General features: G+C 41.6%; 1 protein-coding gene across 1 annotated transcript in view; it reads left to right on the top strand.

Moving 5' to 3' along the window:
- The first annotated feature begins 4,998 nt into the window (after nt 1–4,998).
- zswim5 (zinc finger, SWIM-type containing 5) overlaps nt 4,999–26,507 on the top strand; it is a 43,676-nt gene continuing 22,167 nt past the window's right edge. The window contains exon 1 of the mRNA XM_055228311.1: nt 4,999–5,623. Coding sequence (XP_055084286.1) covers nt 5,098–5,623 — 526 coding nt within the window. The 5' untranslated portion in view covers nt 4,999–5,097. The remainder of the gene's footprint in view (nt 5,624–26,507) is intronic.

Raw genomic sequence — 26,507 nt, 5'->3', positions numbered from 1 at the left:
AGAAAAAGTCATCTGGCAGCTAAACCAAGATTAGGGCCAAACCAGGTCTGCAGTGATCTAAATGGGAGTTGGGATGCACCACACTGAAACGTACCTTCAGGAAAAAGGATATTTCAACACTAATGGTTTTCAAACTTTTCACACAAAAAGTTGTATTTCCATGCACCAGTTCTAGACCAGGGCTAGAAAAGGACTAAAACAGGTCTACAACAATATGCAGTACTTAGCACAGTTTTATTTATTTTTATTTTGAACATTTAATTTTATAGTTTTATAGTATTATGTATGAAATAAGTTAAGTTGAAAACACATTTCTGTTTTATCTTGATACAGACAAATAAAGTTATATTCTATTCTAAATACGAGTTGGGATACACCACATTAAAATGAAAAAGCCACAACTTCCATGTTTGTCCTTGTTCGTGCTATTACTTCAAGCTGAACGAGCACATTAGCTCTGTCATAAAGTCCAGCTTCTTCAGTTGAGGCTTGCTAAAGTAAAGCCCAGTTGTCTACAGATGGATTTTTGAAAAAGCAATCCACACATTTGTAAGGTCGCGTCTGGATTTTTATAATTCTTTGTATGTGAGGCTGGACCAGGGCTCCCTGCAGCGCTTACAGAAGGCACGGCAAGACAAGTTTATTTGTATAGCACAATTCGTACACAAAGTAATTCAAAGTGCTTTACAGAATAAAACTGACATTAAAATCACACAAATCAAAACATAAATAATCACAAATAATCATCATAAAATTAACATTAAAACAGAAGAATGTCCAGAATGTCCAGAACGCTGCAGCTCATCAAAAACTAAAAGATGAGAGCACATCACACATCGCACCATGGCTCTTATTTAAAATTGGGTGCAATTCAAAATGTTATTGATTGTGTTTAAATGTCTGCACTCTATGGGTCCACTTTATTTGAGGGAGTTACTCCACTCAGACCCCTGAGGTCAGCTGACCAGCTCCTGCTGACTGTGCCTAAGGCCAGGCTCAAGACCAGAGGTGAAAGAGCCTTTTCTTTGACAGCACTCAGACTATGGAAGAGCAGATCTGACAGGCAGACTCCCTCTGCCTCTGAAGCTGTTTTTAAATCTACTATATAAATAAATTGAATTAAATTAGTGAAAGTCTATTATTATTATTAGGTTTTCTTGAAGTAATAGGCCTATTGTTCCGTTTGAGAATTTAAGAAATCGTTTGACTTTGACACACCTATAATGTTGCTGTCTTCCTGTCCTCCAACAAAAGCCTACAATGTAATTGCAAGTTGGAATACACCACATGGAAACAGCTTAGCTAATTGGCTAAGTTCCCTTATTCAAAACAATGGCATGTGGAGCTACAGTGTCTTGGTTGACTTCTGTTTAAAACATCAGATAAATAATAGATTTGTTTATTGTTAAGACCCTGGATTAATTACTTCACCAGTAGTGTTTGGGTTGCGTTGCTACTGCCACTTGTGTATAGGCCTACTCCACATCATTCCTGTCATAGAAGAAACATTTGAATTGATACAGTGCTGCAGTGTAGACACCAAGGAATCACTTTGAGTAGACCATGCTTTTTTGATCATTGCATACCCTTAGAATTCTTTTTTGTTTCATATGAAATTTCAGATCTAGACAACATTCTTTTTTCACTAGTGCTTCAACTCTGTGGTAAACAAGCCAGAATCTATGTCTCCTATCACATATTAACGTACCATTGCCTGCATAAATGGATACATATGACTTGTCTTTACTGAAGCGCTGGATAGGATAATGAGAGGAATGACACACGGCAGTTCTGGAGTCAGACAGAAAAACAGGAAATGTGGAAGTGGAGGGCTAATAGTAAGGGAGGAATGAGTGAACAGGGAGAGCTAGTAAGAATGATTGCCTATTGACTTGATGAAAGTGAGGATGCATCATTATATAATTGTAAATCCTATAAAGATAGGCTGTAATAGGGCCCTCTCTCCTCCCAATGCTACTCAGGTAATTCATCCCTCCCTCTCTCATTCTCTCTCCTCCCCTTTTCTCGCCCTGTCACCCATCAATCTTTTTCCAATTACCTACTCTGTCTATCCACAAATCCATCATAATCATTTCCATGGAAACGGGTTGCATCCTCCATTGGCTTTGGGTCTATTGTTCGATATAATTGCACACCAAAAAGCAGTCTTTAGAGTAGAAAGGGGAGACACATCAGGATATTGTCTCCGAAACTAATATCTCTCCAATGCGTCCAAAGAGTCAACTTCAAAAGGGAGATTGCCTGCTTAATTTCAGTCCTGACGTCCATTTGTCAGGTGTTTATGAGTCATTTTGTGGCTTTCTACTAAGCAAGCGATAGTGTCTTCCTGCACATTAGAAGTTTGATTGTCAAATCATAACTGGTCTTTTAAGGTCAGTAACTATGTTGTTTGTAATGAAACTGGAAATTGTATTAACCTTCTATTGTATTCACACACGTTATTGACTTAAACAACAATCAACTACAAATAGAAAGTGCTACTACTACCAGCTACTATCTACAACATATCTTACATTCCATATAAAGTACCTGTTGGTATATCTTACCTTTGAGTAATTTCTTGATATTTTTAAATAGTTTTACGCTAAAAGGGAAAGTGTGAAAAACTACTGTGACACAAAATAAAATGATTACTGAGTTGTTGATGTTGCTATTTGATATTTCAGGTTGATTATCCGATCATAAAGCAGAATGAGCCTCAGATGAGTCGTTCATTTGAGTTGCCAATTCCTAATAATTCTGGAGGTTCAGGGTCTGTCCATTGTTGGATATGGGAACAAACTATTGTTCTTTATATGCATTAAGACACTGGCAACTCTTTAACTTTTTAACACACCTATAATGTTTCTTAATTTTTACCTGAATGTAGATTTCCAACTAACATCAAGTCAGTCACAATATGGTGTAAATTGCAGTGAGTGTGTATTGGGCAGACACATCTCAAAGGCATCTCACCTCCCTGTGAGGCTATTCATAGACTTAGACCAAGGACATTATCAGCTCAGGTGATAAAGCAGATGATCCATGCATGTTCCTTTGATTATCAATATGTGCAGCCATTAGTTTTGTCTTAAATCATTTACATTAGTGATATTGGACTAATTATTTTGAAATTGTGCTTATACAGATGTTTCTCTTAAGCTTATTATGAAAAAAAAAAAAAAAAAAACACAAAAAAACAACAACAAAACATTGCTGTTGAGCAAAGAGGGATTAGGTCTAAAGACAGGCACACTGCATGTCTGGTCTTGTGAGAGTCCACTGCAGTTTGGCCGTCTGACACTAGTGAGCTATCTCATTCACACCAATATGTCAGCATGCAAAACAGCCCTCGCGCACACACAAACACACACACACACCCGCACGCACGCACACCCACCCACACACACACACACACACACAAACCTCAACCCAGAAGAATTAGTCTGGGCATTGTCCCTGTGCAACCGCAACAAAAAGTCAATATAATAACATTCAACATGCCTTTGGTGGAGGGAAAGACTTGTGGCAGTGTGGCATGGCTCTTTGAAAAGATGTTTATTTGCTCTTTTGTGTTAACTGATATGCAAAAGACACATAATGGTGTAAATTAAATTTGCAGGACACTGGTGAATTGTTATGTATAAGGGAAAGCCGGGATCATTATCAACGCCTATTTAAAATGAGCAAGGGAGGGAGACTTTGTTGTTTGAAAGACAATCTGCAGGACAGTGTTGTTTTTTCATAGCTTTGAAGTGCAGAGATACTGAATAGCATTTGAAGGCATGCTTAATTTAGGTAGTTGTTGTTTGTTTGAAAATGGCATATCACATATCGGAATATATTTGGGTCTTTATTCATGTGCCAGCAGTGCTCGTTTAAAATGTCCACTCTGGTTTTGATTGAGTCTACAAAGTATCATGAGTGGTTGGGCTGATCCAAGGCTCACATGCCATGCTGATGAGAGAGAGTGAGGAGTGTTTTGTTATTGTGAGGCTCAGTGACGTGTAACATCCTCCAGCAGCCATCAATCAGACCGCACAGCCCCCCTCTGCCTCTCTCTCCTCTGTCTGCACAAACGTCTAGTCAAATCCAACACACAGGAAGTACACAGCACTCCACTGATACAATAAGAACTAAAGACTGACTGACCCGAATGTGATTTTGTGTCAGAAAGATTGAGCAATAAAAAGATCTGATTCATTCAACACAGTTTAATATAGTATAATGATTTCCTGTTTATGAACTGCTGAAATATTATTTTGATTCAACAGTGCTATCTGCATATTCTAAATCTGCATGCTGGATTGACAATGGACCTTTCTCCAAGTCAATAGCTAAACTACAAATAACCCACAGTGGGCATCACATTATACCATATGTAATCCCCCTTAAAACTTTAAAAGTCATTTTATCTTATTTTGAGTAGGCTACCTTAATTATTTTCTATCTCAATGCAATACTTTAACTCATCTTGGAGACTTGGGAAACCCACACTCTCCAGATATATCATTGCCAACCCTTGATCCACTTGACTAACCACTGTATTTTTCTTAGCTATAAGTTCATTACCAAATCTGTTCAACTGCTTGGTGTTACTTTTTAAGAGCATTCATTTGAACAACTTATAAATGCTTGGGGACTTTATGGCCTAATGTTCTCCTGCCTATATGCTGTCCACACCCACTACAAGAAGCATCATTAAAATATACACAAAAAGAAGGCAGCAGGCTACCCTAAAATGAGGCATTCTGACTCAAACCTAAATCAAAATCGTGTCATAAAAGCACAACTTTTTATGATTTTCCATACAGATGTTGTATTATATTGTTGTATTGTTTGTATGCTCTGTTGTGTTATGTTTGTATGCTCTGTTGTAAAATGTTCCACGTTATCTCTAATAAACCAAAAACGAGTGTTTCATTCCCTTTATTTCGAAGGGCATGGCCGGATGTGTGCTGCTGATAAGTTGTGTGATGTGAAGCTGGCGGCGTGCTGTCTGTGCGTGTGTGTAGTGCGTGTTTGTGTGTGCGCGTCTGCTTCCTGCTGCTGCTCGGTCCGCACAGCGTCCGTCTCGCCAGTGTTGAACAGCTCGCCATGGCGGAAGGACGCCGAGAACAGCCCCATCCCCTCCTCTCCTCGCCGCCGGCCAGCAAGCGACCCTGTCTGCGCCCTGCTCCCCGGGGTCCCGGGCCAGGGCCCGGTCACGGCAGCGGCTTACCGAGCTCCAGGTATCGCTCCCCGGAGTCTCTACTGGACTGCGCCGCGAAGGCAGTAGCGGAGAAGTGGGCCTTTGAAAGAGTAGAAGAGCGCTTTGAACGGATCCCGGAGCCCGTACAGCGCCGCATAGTCTACTGGTCTTTTCCCCGGAACGAGAAGGAGATATGCATGTACTCTTCGTTTCAGTGCCGAGTAGCCGGAGAAGAGAGCTCTACGGCGACTCCGAGCGGAACAGGGACTACGGCTTCCGCGGCTACAGCACCGGGAGCTGGTGGAGGATCTACCCCCGGTACGACAGCCTCCACGGGGGCAGCTGGGTCGGTGGGAACCGGAGACGGACTGCCTTTCCGCCGCGGTATCAGACTACTTGAGACGGGCTGTGTGGAAAACGTTTTACAAGTTGGTAAGTGCGATAAGCAGTGTTTGAAGAATGCTTTTTGGGCTTGAACACCGCGGAATGTTGAGTCTCCGCTGCTGAGGACCTTTTACTGGGGATGATTGATTGAAGTTTTCCTTGCTGTGGTGGAAAGTATGCGAAGCGTCTATCTTGGCGACAGATAAACGCGCACATTTTGAGCCCTGTAGTAAACTAGCTTTCCAGTGGAACATTTGGTTATTTTCTGCTCAAATTGACTTTGCAAAAAGAGGAAGCGCTATTAATGCTTCGCTAGCGCAGTCAACCAGCTGCTGTTTAAATATTAAAGGGCTTCTTTTGTGCCTGTTCGTTTCAGCCTGGTGCCTTTTGCTCGGGCGCACCACAGATCCGTGCGCCTCGGTGAGGGTGCTCTGTGCCGGGTCATGTGTTTTGGGGAGTGTGTGCTCTGCGGGCTCCGTCTGAACTCCGGAGAGGAGCAGGGGGAGGCGCGGAGCAGGCTGACAGACGCGGGTACAATAGGACCCTGTGATGTAGCGTCGGAGCATTCTGTTTGTGCGCGTTCCTTGTTGGAAAGTCGTTTTTCTGAACTCAGCAAGAGCTTAGGCGAGGGACAAAGGCGGTTATTGGGTCTCTTATTATGATTAATCCAACGTTAATCCCAAAAATCCTTCCAGTGCTTTTTGTTTATTTGCTGCTGCTATACTGGTCGGACCGGACAAAGAGCGGAGTCGCCACCAGCGTGGAGAATACACGCTTCTGCTTGTTTATGTTGCGGTTGGCTCTTGAAGTTTATATCTTTTCCGGTGCAAAAACTTGAATGTATTTGTTTGGTTGAATTGGTTGGAAGCCTCGCATTGCCCAGCCGCACAAAAGACTTTCCAGTCGAAATGATCGATACGCGTCTCGCATTTCTAGCTCTGCAGAGAAGGGTCTGTTTCTAAACAAAGGGCCATTCCGCAGAGCTCCCCATCTCCTCCACGCACTCTCATTAGCTTCGCACCCACGGCCACAGAGCGAGCTCAGGCACCAGGGAAAATTGATGGGATGAAGCCAATGGTTAGGCAAAAAGCAGCTCTTTATGGCATCACCGCGAGGATTTTTCTAAGACCAGATGGTAGCAAGAACCACTGGAGCTTGTCTAGGGGGTTTCACGTTGCTTCAAGGTATCTGGGGAATTGCTGAAAACTGGTGGCTAGTGCCTTTTCAGCGGGACTGCTGGATCTAATTGCATCCTATGACTGCTCATTGATTCCAGCCCTAAAACAAAATGAAACAGGAGATAGAATGGTGCATTTTAGGAAGTCTCTCTCCATAACTTAGTTTGTCAAGTTTGTGGAACCAGATTTCTGTCAGTTTACATGCTACACATGAGTTTGTTAAGGATAGTTTTCAGTCATTTTCAACTACTGACAATGTTGTGGCCCATTTTTAACACATATTGTTGCTCATGTTTTTTGTTGTATCAAGGTTTACTCAAAGTCTTGGTAAATAAATTCTATTCTAAGTCATGTAGTAGTTGTAAATGAGCTATTACTTTTACTATGTTACATTCATAATGACGACATGACATAAAGTAGGCAATGTTTCAAAAATGAATGTAAATGTTGATTTGAAATATTCATGGTAGAACAATATGGCATTGTAGAATTTGGCTACTCTGCTAATAAATACTTTTGAACTTTCATTTGTGTAATTAAGTGAACAACTTTTGGAAACAGTTTTAAAGTGTGAAAGCAAACACTCCAGTCTTACCTGCCTCACCTGTAAACCGCTCCATTCTCCCCTCAAGGTCAACCATAACAGTCAGGCGCCTACAAGGTTTTGTCTTTCTGTCAACAAAACATAACAGGAGCTGAATAGCAGTGCTCAGATAAGATTTGGGTTGCTCTTCCCTTGACTGAAACCCTGGGAACAGCTTACTCTCTCATTTACTAGTAAGAACAATTGTCTTGCACGTTTGCTCTCCACACTACTACAGTGTAGTTATCAAAGATCGTATTGCAAACCTGTAAAAGATTGCGTTTGCCTGACATGACATAATATAATCGCCACTTAACAGAGCGGCACTACTTGTTTTTTAGGAAAGCGAGATGGCCCATGTAGCTTGTAATAGGACCTGGCTGGGAAGACAAGGCAGCATGCTGACACATGCATGTTGATGATGCATGGTTTCAAGCATGGCATCTCAATAGCTTTACTCCACAATGCGTACCTACTATTGTACAATCAATTGCATACACTCTGAGTAATTATTGTTAATAATAACTGTTCAACTAAATCATTGTTATGCTTGGAACACACTGATTTTGTTATTAGGTAATATGGGTGTGGGAGTTATAGGTACCCTTTTTATCCAGGCTATGTGCTGGCACTACAGTGGGTTTCATCTCCTACTCCTTGTTGGAGAAAAAACAACAACACAGAATTTATCAACTCACTTAATTCTCCAACTGAAATTCATAGCTGGAGATCAGTTCTTATACACCTTTTCCTCATTGATCACAATTACTGCTTTTTTTAATTTAGCAATGAAAAAAAGTGGCCTCATTTTTTCATATCTGCAGCATGTCAAGATAGATTTGGGGTCCAGGTTACAGGAATTTGAAGAATGAGAAATGTGGGAAGCCATAGCACTGTAAGCACAAGATTATAAAACAAGACATAGGCCGACAACAACTTGATATTTTGATTGAATTATAAGTTCTAAAGATGGGTCAAAGCAAAAGAACCAAACTCAAAAGATGAGAGTGAATGTACATTTAGACTTTTATGTGCTGTGGTTTGAAGGGTCATATTCATTTACATGGTCTGTAAGGTGAGAATGTCAGTTATTGTCTTTCTTGTGACCCCAAAACCTCGTGTGCTGATGATAACTCTCTCCTGGCTCCAACTCATAATTGGAATAATCACAGCTAAGCGTATTTGTGTTGGTTAACCCCCCTTTGCCCATGCCTTATAAAGTCCTCAGAGAGCGGGAGGAAGGGTATAAGTCTAGGCAGAGGGAAGGGGGTTCCTTTAGCTTTGAGTCAGGCTTTAGGATTATTGGGTCATGCTTTGTTACCCAGCTGTAGAAAAACCTCTTGTTCACAGAAAGGGGGGTAGATAGTAGGATTTGAGTTATGTGTGTGTATGTGTGATGTCCCCGCAACATTACATAAAGCGGTGAAGGGTCCTGGATGCCTATTTGGAAGCAGTGGTGACTTCAATACAGTGTGGCGGTGAAGTTGAACGGGATTAAAACTAACGCAAGGGTGACTTGTCTTTCTACTATTCAAGCTAAAACTATACGTCTAAGGGGACAAACGCTTCTGTGACGAACGGATCCACCATAAAGCATGTATCCAAAACGACTGAAAAGTGAATTGCTTTGGAGAACAACTGAAATGGCTTATACTATCTAACCGACATTACGCATAACTACTTCATCCTGCGAGAAAGAATGAGTTGATGTCACTCAATACTTGAACCAACCTGAACACGGTTAGCGTCATACTCGCTAGCCCCTACTCAAAACACAACCCGGCAGAGAATTTCAGTAGTTGTTTGCATTACTAACTAGATCACATCATCACACTTTGTCACATCTTCAAGCTCATTCATGCTTTTATGTTTGTCTTGGGGCTTTTCGAGTCTGTGTGAATGTAATGATTGAGTTATAAAGCTTGCTGACTGATGTGTACTGGAGGGAGGAGCCATTATTGCTTCATGTGTGTCACTTCCTGGCAGTATGGTTGTAGGGTTCCTTGTTATGGAAAAGCTAGCTCTCTCTGGTTTTAAACTCACTCTACAGTTTCTCAACACAGTCAGGAGGAGGCTGTGAGCTCATCTTGCCTCATCTCTTCTCACACGCTCTGGTCCCAAGACTGAAAGACTGATCACACTCCTCACTTTTCATCTTCCTGTCCATCTCTCTGCCCTGTCTTTTTATGTACACCTCAACTTCTTTTTTCCATTTTCCGCACCCCATTTTGCTTTCATGTTCTTTAATGTGTTTCGCACGTCTCTGTTTCTGTAACTTGCATCAGTATAAGATGACTCTGCCTTTAATCATATTCTGTCTGTAGGATCTTGGATAGATTTCTTTTTCCCCAGTCCCATATACTCATCTGGAAAGTTAATGCAGTTCCCGGTTGAGGAAGTATGCATAGGGAGGGGTGAGGAGGGGGTGGCTGGTGTTATGGGTCCGCTGAGGAGTGAAACAGGCCAGACCGTTTTTTCGGCGACACCTTTTGTGCGTCGTTTCCAAGACTCTTGAGGATGTTGGTTGGCTCACGCTTCTCGGTAGCCGTGACTAATACACCATAGGCTTGCTATTCCTGTGTTTTGTTTCTAAATTAGATATTGGAAGAACATGCTGATGACTGTAACTTTAACAGTACAGATTGGTGGAGATGAATAACAAGTTACTGTCCTATTATTAATGTACAGATAAAAAGTAGGTGATTTCATTTTAGTAATTCAGGTCCAGTTCTTGTATTAACCTGGTCATAACCTGAGGCTGCGTTTACACTTGCACATAGACTAAATCAAAATTGGGAATAAAGCTACTGTCTGGAATATAGATCATGACAGGACTAGAACCGAACCAAACAACCGAGTCTTTACCAGGACTTGCTCAACATAGCCTGTGTTCAAAATCGGGTCTAAACCTTCCCTTGCAAACCCAGAACAGTATCGTGCTGTATTTTATACATATATTGATATCAGTCTGGTCCCCAGACCCTACTCAAACCTGGTCAAACATGATTGTGCAATCAGATTCAATTTTTTACCAGTGACACGTGAAACGAAGGTGCCTGTTGGTCACCTATGATTTACGAATAAAATCACGTTTATCTCACCTCAGATTAACAGATTTTAGTGCTTCGTCCATTGATTCTGCAGAAATCCACAATGTTTTTCAGCCCCCTGTGATTTTTTTTCCCTTTATTTTTTCTGATATGAACAGACCATGCGTGTCCCCGATTGGCTACTCCACCTGTCAATCACTTCCATTTGAAAACTGGGAAATTCGCCGGTGACCACTCACATGTTAAAGTAAAGTATTGAAGAAGTGTGTATTCTGGATCCAAGACCAGGACTAGAGCAAGACATATTTACGTATATGTTGTAGCGCTTTTTAAACTTTGCATGGACTTATTTCATATAGAATTTCTAGAAAGCAATACTTGGCACCCACATAAAGACTCAATCAGCCCAGTGAAAACCCTTCCACAGTTGAAAAGGGATTGGTAAAACAAATCAAGCCTACACTCTTGGCTCTCTTGTGAGGGATGAGGACACTAGGGTTGCTCTGTTGTTGTATTCATCAAAGCGGGTAACACCTGTACACATGTATATGCGAGACTGATTATATAAATATATTAATCAGAAGTGCTTGTTTGAAGGCTGAAGCTGGAGGGGAACATCTGTACATTTGAGACACAAAGGAGAACCAATTGGTAAGCTCTAATCCATTTGAGATGACCTTAGCCAGACAATGTTTTGCTGTAAAAAGGTCAGCCATTGCTTAAAAATCACAATGACTGAATTTCATCTTCTACACTGCCTCCTGTTTGGCCTAAGGTGTTGTCGTTGCAATTTCCACCCAGACTTGTTTAGCACAGCAAGGGAAAATGCTATTCAGTTAGCATTAGCAATGCCCATAAACAACATGGCCCCATCTCCAATTGGTGTTAGAAGGATATGGATGCATCATTACTCCCATTTTACAGCCTCCATCCTGTTTGTTTCTCTCCATTTCCAGCCTCGGGCATAGGTGTACAACCACTATAATAATGGTAGCCTTGTCTTTGTATGGCTTTTCATGCCGTTTGCCTATTTTAGCCTGTTACTGCACACTCCCACACCTGTTTTTTATTGTTGTGTAGCATTTGGCCATTGTGCATTTTTTCCTAAAATGGCGTATAGGTGCAAGACTGGACTTAAAAGCGGCTACTCATTTGATGGTAATTGCCTAACAAATGTTGGGGAGAATGTCTATTTGTAATGCAAAATGCACACAAATCTACCTTAAGCATAGATGTGCAGTTTGCCTCCCAACTCCCCAAACTCTTTTCTTTATGTAATATAATCTAATAACTCAACCCACGGGGGATTAAGTGACATGTTTGCATTTTAAATAAAAGCCGTGCCTGTGGCGTTGAACAGTGGGGAAACCCAGAATGACTGGAGAAGTGGGGGTGGTAGTCGCATTGTTCTAAAAAAGCACAAAAAACCCCTCAAAAGTTGCACCGTTTCTGTGCCATGATCTAGTTTTTATTAGGGGGTGAAAAAGCCTATGTCATTTTAATTTTTATGAGACTGCACAAGTGAAAATTCCTTTGAGAAATATTTGGATGATGAAATCCTCTGTTTGATTCTTGGTTAAAACATGTTTCATCATTCCTGTGCAACTTTTGGCATTCATTTTTGCTAGAGTAAGCTGCTTCTGACCCCTACCTTGTGCCTCATAATTTAATCCAATAAACTACATTAAAACATGCAGTCATTTTTGTAAAGTCTAAACCTTTCTCCTAGTCTTTCTCCCTTTCAAACCAATGGAAAAAAGCTCTCTTCCGCAGAGCTATTGATTACTTGATGGTTGGATAGAACTCATTCGAGCATTACATTTGTCCAAGGTGTGTATCAGGACGTGTGTGTCTCCTCTTTTCATCAGCTAAAGGCGTTTTGAGAACCCTTTTAGAGTTTGAAGCGAACAGTTCTTGAACTAAGTGATGACGATAATGTAGCTTGGACTTAGTTGAAGACTGTGGGTGGAGATGTCCCAGTGCGCAGACAGGCTCTCTTTAGGCTAAACTAATTGCCTGCAGCTTCTAGCTTCATTTAGCATGGCATTGATCTCCTCTTCTGACTTTTGGCATAAAAGAGAATGAGCACATTTCCCCAAACATTCAACTTAGAAGCATTTAATTAGCTTTGACATGAATGTTCTGCTTTGCACACTCCCCCTTGCCTTTGTCTGTTGGCAATTTAAGACACAACTCCTTTGGTAGATTTTTAAGATTAGTGATATCAAGAAATGGTATAAAGCCTATAACAAAATATTATGTCTGAAATCATCATGCAAAGACACAAGTGCATTTGACATTGTAACTTATTTTTGTATACGCATTTGAACAAGTATTGATCCCAAATAAATGGACAAGAATAGGACAAATATTGACATTTCATGAGTAGCTTGATCTATTGCTGAAGTAGTAAAAAATATTATGCTAATGTTAAAGACATTACAAAGTTACAATATATATCTATACTAAGTTGTGTTTTTATTGTGGTATTTAAGTTGGTGTCGGACCTTTTCCTTTGTATCAAAATCGTGTTTGAAATTTTAATATCGTGACAACCCTAATCTTTTGGCCATGTTTTCTCCTCTTTCTTTCCCCCTCGTGCCTTCCTTTGTGTTGTATCCAGTGCTTCTTGATCTCCATGCAGATGTTTTGAGCTTTCTCCTTTTGAATGCTGTAAATTTGGCTCTTGATTGTGGCCCTCATCTCAGCTGGAAGTGGACAGTTGCAGATCACAGATATCGGGCCGACTTCACAATGCTTTTTGAATACACACATGCTTGTGTGTCGCTGTCAGTGTGCACTTCCTCAATTGTGCCATTACCGCTGGCCCATAGGAGGCTATTGTGTGCGAGATGGCCATTATAGCCGGATTTGAGACTATTTCCATACATTTGGTTGGGCTTTGATCTCACAGGCGCCACACTCTTTCAGCACATGCTTTCTACGTTTTCGAGTTATTCTTAAGCACTAATGACCTCGACAAGTGATTTGAACTTAAGTCATTGCACGGATTTATCTGGTCATTTCTTTTTACTTTTCACACTCGCCTGCTGCTTTTATCGCCATCACTCTTTTACCCCAATTGTACAGATAAGACTCTAAAGGAAGCACTTAGCTCCTAAACTATGAATAATTATATCACTTAGAGACCTAGTACCCAATTATGGTTATTCACATTGTCAGTGTGCATTAGCAAATTGGCCGTGGCCTCCTGTATGGTGGATTTCAGTCATTTGGTGTGTAAATCTTTGCACATTGCTTCTTAACCCTTAAAACAGAAATGGAAATAAAAGCATTTAGTGCTTTAGATAAAACATTTACTGCACAACAAATATTAATCGGAAATGGCTTGTTGACAAAGTGGTTGATCGTGGAGTTGTTTGAAATAAGTTTTTCACTAGTCTGTTTCATGACTTGTTTATTAAACCGTGCCATGGCTCTTTAATCCAACTTTGCTGTTTCATCCCCTTACCATATCAATATTGCTGTTATTGTGGAATAATAACAAAATGTTGTGAAGTGAAGAATCCTTCTTTTTTCACAAGAGACTAATTTAGAAATGGCTGTAATATAATTGTGGCATTACCTATTGCTATTTACCTGTAGAGAAATGCCCATTATTCCAGAGCATTTTGCTGCCCACCTGCTCCTAGCTAGATTTCAGGAGGTTTCACCAGCCTCAGACTTGCCCGTACCCCATTAGGCTGAACCCTTACCAACAAATGAATGTCAAGATGGCTGCAGGAGGCTGGCGTGAAGAGCAGGGCATAGCCTGGGTGTGAGATGGGAAAGAGGTGTGAAGACAAGAGCTTCAAATGTAGAGGTATATAACCAACCTGTCACCTCGGCTTCAACCATCCCCCCACTCACACACTAGCACACACTCTCTCTGCAATCACCAAAAAGAGCCAAAGGGGCAGGAGGGCTCTCATTAGGCTCCCAGCAGTCCATCACACACCAGGGGTAGAGCTGAGGAGAGGAGGCAGAGCGGAGGGGGACGGGGGGGATGGGGGATGCCCTGAGAAAAAGGGGTAGGACCAGACTGGAATGAATTGATAGGAGCAGTCAAGTATACCCACACACATACAAGCACTGGCAATATGCAACGTGATTAATGTGGTCAGCAGGCGTGAGAATGAGAGCGGTCAGGACCCCTCACCCTTCAAACGCACACATGATCACACATACACACACAGAGCCATATGCGTTAGTGTGTGGGTCACCTCAGTCTGCCTTCAGCTGGTCACACACTCCCCCTTATAAGAACCAGCCTTGCACCCAAACAAATATGGCGGATATAGACACTGTGAATGTCTCTTGGCAATGTAGTGGTAGCAGTAGTGGTGGCATTTTTATAAACCTCATTGTGTACTCAAATGTTTGTTAACCAGAAATTATTATTCAATAATTGTCTTCCCAAGAACTCAACTCCAACTATTTTTTACATTTTGTACTCCTCCCAAAAGGATAGCGCTGACATGTTTTTTAAAAGACCGTTGACCGTCAACTGAGATTGCCAGTAAGAGTTCTCCAGATATGATTGATGTGTTTTATTTTATTTTTTTTCTTCAATGCTTGCAGAAACACTTGGATACTTTTCAGACAGGCAGCACAATTTGAAAAAAAAAATAAAAAATAGAAAGTGCTTATTGGAAACTTTCCCAGTTTGACCTTGTTGTACATTAAAAATACTTTGGTATAAATCCGTCCTTCCTGGTTGAGCCCATTGTTTCTTTTGTGATTTTAAAGTCTAATTTCCACCTAGTTAAATTTTGCCTCAAAAAAGGGAGCATGTGGTTCGCTAAGCACTTTTTCTGCCACGCCAGCAGAAGCACAATCTTTATGTGTGTGTGTAAATCTGTGTTCAAAGTGTGGAGTGTTATCAGTGGGATGAAACGCCACACTGTAACAATGGGATTAAAGCCATGTGTTTGAACCAAGCAATTAAATCCAATCTTATCTCATCTGCTTCAAACACCAAGCAGATCTCCATATATTTTTTTCAATTTTTTCTCCTCTTTAGCCTGTCACTGCTGATGGAGTGAGTGGTCATCCAGAGTGTAATTGGATGTCTCAGTGCTGCTTCACCGTATGCTTCATCTGGTACAGTTAAAGTCATTATATTTTACCATTAGGAGTCTTACATGTCTTCTTTCAGAGCACATGGATGCAGAAGAACAAGTGTGAAGGCAAGTGTGCGAGCGGTGGGGGGTAGCAGTGTGATTGGAGAGGTTTTGTCAGGATAATTCACGGTGATTGGAGTCTCCTTAACGCTGCACTGAGAGGCAGAGCTGCTTGACATGTGTGTTTTGTCCTCCATGTTTTCTTTTTACTTGCCTCAATAAGCAGAAGATTTCTTTTTAATTTGCAGTATGTATGTATGGTGTATAGGAGAAGAGACTTGTATGGGTGTCTACACAGAGCACCTGATTGCAGAGTCTGTTTGGAGCTACTCCCAGAGCTGACAGATTGTTTTACAGTGACCTGAGCTTGCTGCTCCAAAGCTGATGGGCTTTTGGTGAAAGAAATGATTCCATGCAATTTGAGTCCAGCTGTTTAGCCTTTCAAATCTTATGAGAAAGAGCAAATCTATTGTCAGCTGGCTTTGTTTTTCACATATTGTCTGCATTTTCAAATCAATAATTTCCATATGGAAGCTTGGCCCAACATAATGAATGTATACATTTTAGTCCTCTGCCGTCACCACATAAATAGTAACGTTTCACTTTGAAAATGCACTGGTTTACCAAAGACTTTTCTTTTCAGTTGCGTGGTTTGGTACAATCAAGACCCAGACAGTAGCAGCCATTTATTAGGCTGCTGTAGAAAGGACACTTGCTTGGCCAATTTGATACATTCCTAATATTGTGGTCAGCTCCCAAAAGAGCAGCTCGGACTACAGTCACACAGTGAACAGACGGACTGACCCTGGCCTACACCCCTAGGGGGTTCCCATGCTATTTAACCACTGCTTTTGTTACAGTGGTCTATAGCCGAGCCTGGCACACCTTTTAACTTACAAAGAGCATTTCAGTTGGAAGCCAGTGGTTACTAGGGGCCCTGGGGCACACTGTCAGAGTCTTATGGTGGGAAAACCATGGACCATGGTTGGACCCTAGTACTCACTTGTCCACTTCCTGCCCTTTTCCTTTTCTTCATCCAATCCACCTCCTCTCTTTTACCAGACGTCTGTGTGGAGCAGTGACCAGTAAAATCCATTCAGTACTGAACTCAAAAAAGAGTGCTATGAATTAGCAGGTGCAGTGTGAGGAGCATGCTATAGTCCAGGCAGGTTGCCTTTGTGTTGAATCACCTAAGGTGAAGCCAGGCTCTGTATTTAGTTGCCAGGTGACTCACTGAGACACCTATAGACATTAGCTGTCAGCAAAAGACAGGGCTGCAGATTGGGTTTGATATCAAATACCACAAAGCCAGGAAAGTCATTTTTCTGTGAAAGCAATGCTAGGCTACAGAGGGCCTGCCAGGACCAGCTCTCAGCACTGTTGGTGCTCAACAAGAATCTGAGTTTTTTTGGAAAGCTAGGTTTCCCAGCAACTACATGAAATCCATAAATGTGCTCTTCTTTTTCTTGTGTGATAAAGCAGACCTCATAAGCACACAATAACTAGTGCCACTCTCCCATTGCAAACAGCATATCACAATGAACAACACATAGACTCACTGGGTCAACTTAGTGGTCATGTTTACACACTAACTCTTAATTGGATTACATTTAGATTCTGGGAAGTTGCGTAATGACACGGTGTGGATTAGTTTAATTGTCTTAAAATGAGGATCTGTCTAACCTGATCAACATGCTTTGAATCTCCAACCAAATTATAATCATAGGTTTATACCTGCATTATAAAAAACAAAAAACAAAAAAAAAAACAATGACTTCCTCTCCAAATAACCAACATAACATATCAATCACGCATCATTGACACCCATTGCATATTTCTACGTTTGTACCAAAGGTTCCTCTTCAGATTCCTTGAAGAGATTTTCATAAATCGTGTAAGTATGTGGATGAACTAGCTGCACATTGCATTAGCAGGTATCTCTGTGTCCTGTTCTTTTGTAGTCTGTCTCCCCCTCACAACTCTGTTGTGTCATGTCTGTCTGCTAACTTCAGGGGGAGTTCCCTTCATCTGTCTCTCTGCTCTCCCTCAGGTCCTCTCTCTAAAAGGACCTCTTCCTTTATCGTCAGTATTGAATGTGCGTGTTAGCCAGTGCGCAGGCTGCTGTGACATTTCTATTGAGTTCAAAGCCTAGAGTAGGGAGTGTTTATGACGCTAGAAAAAAAACGGTACGATCTCAATGTCTCAGCCTGTCGCACTCACATTCAGACTATAAGCCCTTAAGCATGTAAACTTAGAGCTCCTCTTTGGTACCATTTTGCATTGTGCACTTAGTCATTCCTTACTAATGATCACTGCATTGGTTTCCTATTATAGAAACTTAGTCAATGGATTCTTTTCTATTAGAAGTATGCCAGGAGACATCTGAGCAGCAGGACTAGTTTCGCATAGGTAGCATAGGTATTCTTGTAAGGGAGATCAGATGTTTGCTGCCTATAACATTAGCAGGGTGTAGCACTCCAAAAAGGACAATTATAAGTAGGACTGCACCCAATACTTGTATTTATGTTCTTTCACTTCATTGAGCCAGGACCCGCAGCAGGCACTGGGGCAGATTGCAGCCGAGCGTGATGAAAATTAGCTCCTCCATATCCGAGACCATGGTTCCCGACCAGAAAAAGGTAACTTGCCCTCTCCGGGTGGGTGGTAAATCCTTGCCTCAAGTTGAGGAGTTCCAGTATTTTGGGGTCTTGTTCACGAGTGAGGGAAGGATGGAGCGTGAGATTGACAGGCAGATCGGTGCAGCTTCTGCAGTGATGCGGTCGCTGTATCAGACTGTTGTGGTAAAGAAGGAGCTGAGCTGAAAGCTCTTGATTTACTGGCCAATCTACGTTTCTGCCCTCACCTATGGCCATGAGCTCTGGGTAATGACTGAAAGGATGAGATCGCGGATACAAGCGGCCAAAATGGGTTTCCTCTGCAGGGTGGCTGTGTGCTCCCTTAGAGATAGGTTGAGGAGCTCAGTCACACAGGGGGAGCTTGGAGTAGAGCCACTGCTCCTCCATGTTGAGAGGAGCCAGCTTAGGTGGCTCGGCCATCTGTTCAGGATGCCTCCTGTACGCCTCCCTAGGGAGGTATTCCAGGCATGTCCCACTGGGAGGAGGCCCCAGGGAAGTTCCAGGACACGCTGGAGGGACTATGTCTCTCGGCTGGCCTTTGAAAACCTTGGATTCCCAAAAGAGGAGCTGGAGGACGTGTCTGGGGTGAGGAAAGTCTGGGAGTTCCTGCTTAGATTAGTGCGCCTGCGACCTGGTCCCGGATAAGTGGAAGAAAATGGATGGATAGATGTTCTTTCACAACAGGTAGTCATGGTATAGTTCTAATAATTGTGGCTTTAAAGATGTACTATGTTCTTTTCTGGATGAGTATGTTATTGCGGTGCCTGGAGTATTTCACTTCACAGCATTGAACAAAATTGTCCATCTTCATGGAGACAAGCAGGTGGCATCATGACAAAGTTACAAGTCAAGTCTGTGGAGAGACAAAGTATATTTGAGCAGTAAAAGCATTTGTAATGAAATAAGTAACTTTAATAGATTTGAACTTTAAGTATGTATTTTAATTTAAAGAAAAAATCATAATAACCCTTTGTTGCATGCACAGGTATTGGATGTGTGGCAATCTGATTCTCAAAAATAAAGTGCAGATCAAGCAACTTTCAAATCTTTCTTTAAGCTATAAGCCCTCTTCTGGGAGGCTAATAAAATGAAATTTAAATGTCTTGTGGGAAACCTTATTTTATCATAAACCTGCACTGCTCATTACTCTACATTTAACACTAACTCAAGTTTCTGATCCATAGAGACTGCTAAAATCTATTTTACGTTTCACTGTCCTTTTTGCAGTTTAAGTAGGGAAACGTATCCACACTCACCCATGTTGAAGTGAAAAATGCCAGCAGTCATGACGAGCTAATGCGCCATCTTTCTCAGCTCTATTTATTAACGTATTTCTTTTTGGGACGGAGATAACACGATTAGGGCAAAAGCATCCACGAGTCAGCAGGAAGGAGACAGTCCCTTTTAACCCCCTTTGCTCAAGCACACAATAGCAGCCTGTGTGTGCCTAAGACTTTGGGATAGCGCAGGTTGCTATTGGTGTCCGCTCCAGATGGGACCTGTGCTACTTTCAGCTAAAATAAAGCTAGTCCGCAGAATCACTCTGTACATTCTTGGGCTCCGAGGTCTGGTTTGTGTCCAGTAGCACTTGAGTTGTACAGGATCACAGCTGGGCCTTGTGGATTGGGCCAAGATCAAAATGTTAAGACTAAAGATGTTACAATATTTACACATTTTGTTTTGGCACGATTAGACAGGGCAGTAAAAAGCGTGAAATAGTGAAGACTGGGGACAGACACACAGCAAATCTATCTTTTTTTGGCCTCCATGGAGCTTAACATGAGCTGTGATGAAACCTCTTGTCCATGGGGCGGCACTTGAGTTCACATTCCAGTTTTAAATAATTCTGTGCCAACTGCAGATTGGACAAAGACACATTGTTAGGTTCAATTATTCACCATTATGTAGTTTTTCAATCATTCATGGCTCGGGAGAGAGGTTTGGGCACTATATTGTAATCACTGCAAGATAGGACCACAGCCTTTGGAGAGGTCTGTGCAAGGTCTCCAGGTTTTTGAAACCTTCAACAAAAATATGTACAAAAATATGACTTTTCGAGGTCAATGCAACAATCAAAGACTGTCTATTGTTTGTATTGTATTTAGCCTTTTGACTCTTAATTCATCCTGTGTTTTTCCCTCCCTCTGCCTTACCCTCTCTCTGCTGATACAGGGGTCTATTGCATTTCTGTCAGTGTTACTGTGAAGAGGCGCGGCAGCGTGGCTCCAAGAATGCACACACACATTCCCACACAGACAACTACACACACACACTCGCACATAGTGGCCTGGCAGCTTCGCAGGTCATTGTATTTGGCACGCGTCCACGCTGGTCCCTGTGGTCCCCTGCCTGACTCCTGCTCTGGCAGACGGCTCCTGCTGAGTAAGGAGGCGCTGGCTTTTCTTTCGCTGCTTCTCTCTCCTCCTCTCTCTCACTCGCTTTTTGTGTATTTCTTTTCAACTTCTCGCCCCCCGCTCGCCTTTATGTCCACACAGTAGTGTCGTTGGGTCCTTCGCACATGTTAACCACATCCTACTGCCCACACACATCCCCACTGACAAGAGAATCGGTAAACTCAAGGCACTCCCGTTTACTGACGCCGGCCTGGTCCTATCAAATCCTTAAAGGTTTTACTGCTAAGCCTCTCCACATGCTTTTGAATTGACACGTTGTAACTAGATGTTACGTTTTAACTCCAGCCATTAGTCATGTCTTTAGTTTTCCTGCTAGCGATGGTGTCTCAACAAAGAAGATTTAGAGGTGGGGCATGTGGGATTGAAGAAATACCTCTACATACCCTTAAGCTATAGATGGGATTTCACAATTTGTATAGAATAGATGGCCTTGCCAATCCTCTCAAAGTGACTCAGATATTTATTGCATATACAGTGGTAAGCCCATGGACTTCATTGTAGCTTTTGGCTATTGTTTATTCCTGGCCAACCCTGAATTCACTGAAGATGATCCTCCCAAGTGTGATTAACGGGATATGTACATTGAATGACAGAATGAGTCACTGGTATAGGTGTTGAGACTTTTGCCTACTGTAAAATTACAATGCTACTCATATTCTTAAGTCAGTCTGATAATAACAGTATTTAGGGCAGAGCATTTAAGGCCTATACAAGCCAGGCAACATTTTTATCATACACTAGCAGAGAAGTTATAAACATGTTTCAAAGTAAATTAGGTTCAAGCTTTTTTTTTTTTCTTCTCTTGACTGTGTAACTTTTCTGGTAGATGGTTTTACACTATTACATTAAAATTTTTACAGGGGAAGCACATTATAGCATTAGTATTATTCTTGGCAATAATAACACCTGTAATTAAATAAATGCTAGTAGTTATGTTTAATGCCATACTCTGGAGAATATCATCTCTATGTAAACAAGCAAGTGGCACACCCTTCACCACCGCCATACATGCTCTATTATCTTTCTCTGGAAACATGTCAGCAAACATACAATTTTTTAGTTGTGAAATCAGCGCTGTGAATGGAATGGAGTTGTCCTGTTTAGTAATGCAGTGTGTTACCTGGAGTTAATTTCAAAACTTTGTGTATATTTGCGCCTGTCTGGATATTTCACTGTCATACCAAGGACGAGCGGGCCAGTCCTGTGCCAAGTGGTGCCAGGCCAGTTGGCTGTCTCTCAGACTTTTGTTTTGTGTGACGCTCTGCATTCAACCGTACGACACGCATTGTTGTAAAGAACCATTCACTGCCTCTCCCTGTTGTCCCTATGTGGTGGATGGATATGTGTTTGTGTTACATAGCCCTGACCTTGTGGGACAATCTATAAAAAACACATAAGTGGACAATTGGACAGCAATAGAAAGAATTGAAGAATGAATACTGCACCATGTAATTATGCTCTTAATGGGCTCTTGTGGCTGACCGTGCCAACTTGAACTCTCCTTTCATAGTTGTTAGTCCGTAAGAGTGAGCTGTGTTTGTACAGTTGCTCAGATTCATTTATTTACTGTATTTAAGCTTTCACAATATCCTGTATTGACAACTGACCATTCAGGACGGGGTGATATTTTTTATTTTTGTTTTATTGAGATCTAATAGAATCTATCTAATAGAATTACACATAATATAGTCAAATTTCCTCCTCCTAAGTCTGATTTCAGCCTCAAACAACTTGCTTTTGCTGGCAGAGGATTGGCTGCCACATACATCTCAATTAAAAAGTCCCAATCATTGACCATTAGAGATGATTGACTCTGTCTCGATTAAAATGTGATTAATTGCACAGCCCTGTTTGTATATTATGCATTTTTAAATCAATTCATTAGAGACTTAGACTTCAACAGTCTGATTTTCATTCTGTTATTTACTTTGAATGTCAGATGTATCACCCACTTACATTTTCTTACTTTTTCTTACTTAAAGCATTAAAAGACATTCATCGTCAGATTTTCCTTCCCTGCACTGACCCAGGGAATATATTAAAAATGTATTTTCATGATATTAATTCTCCAAAGCACTAACATGTTTCTGAGTTCCACTCCGCTGCTTTCCTGTGTCCAAAAAGCTGTTTTTGAATTTACTAATTTGGCACTGAAGTGCCTTTCAGATGGCCTTCTTGTTCTGACACTTTATGGAAACAAGGGCTGCACTTCATAATCAGATGCTCATTGTCTGAGAGTGCTGGTTGGACAGACAACTACAGCACTTTGAGAGTGAAAAACACTTGTCTCGCTACTTCAATGCATTCTTGATAACGTCATTCTATTCCATTTCCATACAGAAAATGTAAGTTATTAGTAAGCATCCTTAATCTAAATATGCATAGGTCAATAATGACGAGGGAAGGTGTCTGAAGAGTGGTCATTGGTTCATTCAAGTTTAAAGAAAGGGTACAATGCAATCATCAGAGCACATTCAACCTAAAATTACTCAATTATATGATGTCCAGTCAGTGCATTGTACAAGAGCTATTTGGGTAATCAGCATATATTGTTTGTATTGTATGACTTTAAAATAGAAAGTTAAAGCCATCTACCAATGTTTAGTCAGTAGTGTTATCATACATAGTTTGCATTGTACAGAGAAGGGTAAAAGGGGTCATCTGCAGTACCTTGCTCGCTTAAACAAATGCAAATTCATGTTAAGTCAAAACACTTTTATGCACACATCAACTTTATGATCTTGTCGGGCAAAAATGCTGAACAGTTTTTGCCCTGTAGGACTGGTTTCACAAGAGTGAGTTTTAGTGCCAAGGGGAAGTAACAGGAAGTAGGGAATGACTGGTTCTTAAAAACTCTATGCTAGCTAATTTGAGGCGAGATTTATGAGTTTGCACGTAACAACAAACATGCACCATGTACGGAAGTCTGAATCAGCTGATATTTAACCAGTTGTGTGCCAATGTGGGCAGGCTTTAGGTTAAAAATTTACAATAGTTTCTTACACCATTTCATTTTTTTTCATGTGATGTAATTTATTATTGGATAAAATATATGTGTTTCAACCAATCACGTGCAAATATACTACTCAAAAGTTCACCCTCTTAAACATTTTCAGTGGGAGTTATTGATAACATTATATAATGTAGTAACACATACACATCTGGTATAATTGTTTTAGTTGTTTAGTGAGTTAGCAGTGCAAATGGAAATACTTGTGCCGCTGAATGACCATTACTGTCCATCACCACACAGTATGAATCCATTCTTTTGTGAGTGCCTGGATGCATTATGTGTCATGAAAAACCAGCCAATGAATGCACACGGAACACCATCATGTCTGTCAGTTTTATAACAATTGAGTAATAAATGTGTTTGGCAAAAAAGATTATTGATCGGAGAGAGAGAGCTCTATTTTCGGGTGCATCACATACAAACAGAAACAGAGCGGCTGAATGGGAGCACTGAGTGATTGGTGAGCCTGGTATTGTGCGCGCCCCGGTGCCTGTCGTAAAGGTCTCTGTCCCTCTCTCTCCCCCTGAGCACTGAATGAATGTCTAGTGATTGGAAACCTTCTCTTTTGTAAACTCAAGTCTGTGCCTGAAAGCATTGTGCAGCATTGTTTACCAGGCCTTTCTCCTTTGTTCTGCCTTTGATATGTGTGTGTATGCGCGCTCACTTTGTGTGTGACAGTTGACATTATCAGATGATTGCTCCCACGGCTCTGTTCAGGACACACACACACACGTATGCCCTTGTGTGCCTATGACAGCTGACATTACTGTACGGCTCTGTGCCACGAGAAAATATTGGTTGATTGTTGTGTGTGTGTGATTATGGTCGAATTGTGTCCTGACAACTATCTTTTATGTGGAAAGCAGCAAGGCCAAACTACAAAGAAGCGATGGCAGAATCATCAATGAAGATGGCATTTGCATGAGATTATTCTCAAACTCTTTTATATTTGGTTCACGGAAAACATCACATTAATATTTGCACATGGTATGATCTGCATATGGCCTTACAGTGTTGCAGCTCATGGTGTGGTCTGGTGCAATGGCAGATGCTCTCATTTGAAATCTATAAATGCACCTCTATGGAGAATAATGCTCACTTTGTTGAGCTTGATCCCAGCTTAGACAGCTGATTCAATGGAGTAGGCAGCTTGCACCCATATAATGCTGTTGTAGCTCTGTGTACCAATGAGCCTCTTCCACAAAGCTCTATTCAGCTCTGTAGCTTCTACCTGAAAATGTTAGAATCTTCTCTTCTTTGTTATTCCAATGTTTACATCAGATGTTTGTTTTAGTGAGTGCCATATTGTCATATTCATGGTACCCCCCAATCACTAGCTGCTCTCCCCTGGCTATCACCACAAGGCTCCTAGCTGCTGCCTGCTTGCCAGTTGCCTTTCACCCATTGTGGGCTAACAAAGGCAGGCGAGGCCCCAGCCTCGAGGCCTAGTGCCTGGGTCTTAAAGGGGGTGGTGCTATCCCCATGCAAATCTATGGAGCCGTCATAGGGGAGGGCACACATGGGGGAAGCCAAGAAAAAGCAGGTCACGCCCAGATTAAAATTCAATGTGTACCCCTTGAACCAGTGTCTGCCTACGTCAGCAAGCTGTCATACAGTCATACAGGCCTGGGTCGGCACCACTGTAGGCAGTGGGTTACATCACATACAGAGAAATGTTGTGAGCAGATGAAGATGGTCATGAGCGGGTCTGTGCACTTGAACACAACTGTTTCAGCTGTGCTCTACACTCCTTCAGGCTGAGGTGGGAGGGAAGGGCTCCTCTTAATGGGCAGTAGCGTCATAATGCATGCAAGACAAAGCTGATTTGGTGATGCATGCTTCCTTTGTGTTGTTTAGAGGGAGGGGGGTCTTCATAATACTCAGTCAAACAATCCAGTCCCCCTCTGTTTTGGGCCCCATCCCCATATGGTGGCTTGGCTTGATGAGTACTTGATGAAGTCAACCAGAAGTCCCTGGCCCCAGTGTGTATGTGCACATGCATATCTGTGATTGCTCTCAGCTAATGGAGGAATGGCTTTCCCATTGTGAGGCTGCTGCAGCCATGTGTGTGTTCTCAGGTTGTACATAGGCAAGCTGTTTTGGCGATATTTTATTATTCATGTTTCATGCACTGTTGTGCAAAGAGAGGCTGATCGGCTCTGTAGGGGTGGAGGCCAATCAGAGCGAGGAGAGATTTCTGAACTCCAACATTCTGCAGTCACCATCAGCAGAAATGTCATGACCTTTACATTACACTCAACTTCCTGCAGAATAAATGCACTAAAGTATTTGAAAATAATGGGATGTTTTGAAACCACCCTTTTTAGACAATCAGCATCCACATGATTATTTTAGATGCCACCTTGTGATAAAAGTCCTTTTCATCATCTTTTGGTGAATGTTTGTGACTAGCGTCTAACTTCCCTTTGAGGTTTTTTTGAAATCTTGTCCTTCTCTTGACATGGCCAGGTCAATATGCTCTTCTAAAATGTCCTTGAAGTTACTTTTGCATCCAGACATTGATTTGGCTCCTCTGGTCAGATAACACATAAAAGCACTGATTAATGATGTTTATTTGCTCTCATTTGCATTGTGCTCAAACTCCTTATGCTAGACTTTGTGCCTCACAAATGCTCCACGGAAAGCTTTTTTGTTTTGGCTTTTTGTTGCCACCTCACTGTTCCTTGTGTTGTCTGTGCCAATTCAGAATGGAGCCATTTTGTCTCCTTCAGTTCCTGAAATGAAATATAAGCCTCTTAAATGCATACTTATCTTGGCCTGCAGACTACGCTTGAAGAATAAACACGCACATCGCACACACACCAAAAGACCATTGTAATGCCCGCTCTTGTTGTTCTAACACAGCGCCTGCATGCGTTTGGCAGATGGTTGTGTCTTTTGCTTTTTGCATGCCGCCGTATTAAACAAAAAGGCT

This window comes from Periophthalmus magnuspinnatus, chromosome 17 (assembly GCF_009829125.3).
Source record: "Periophthalmus magnuspinnatus isolate fPerMag1 chromosome 17, fPerMag1.2.pri, whole genome shotgun sequence".
NCBI lineage: Eukaryota > Metazoa > Chordata > Actinopteri > Gobiiformes > Gobiidae > Periophthalmus > Periophthalmus magnuspinnatus.
The sequence above is the reverse complement of the archived record's forward strand: the minus strand, read 5'-3'. Positions and strand labels throughout refer to the sequence as shown.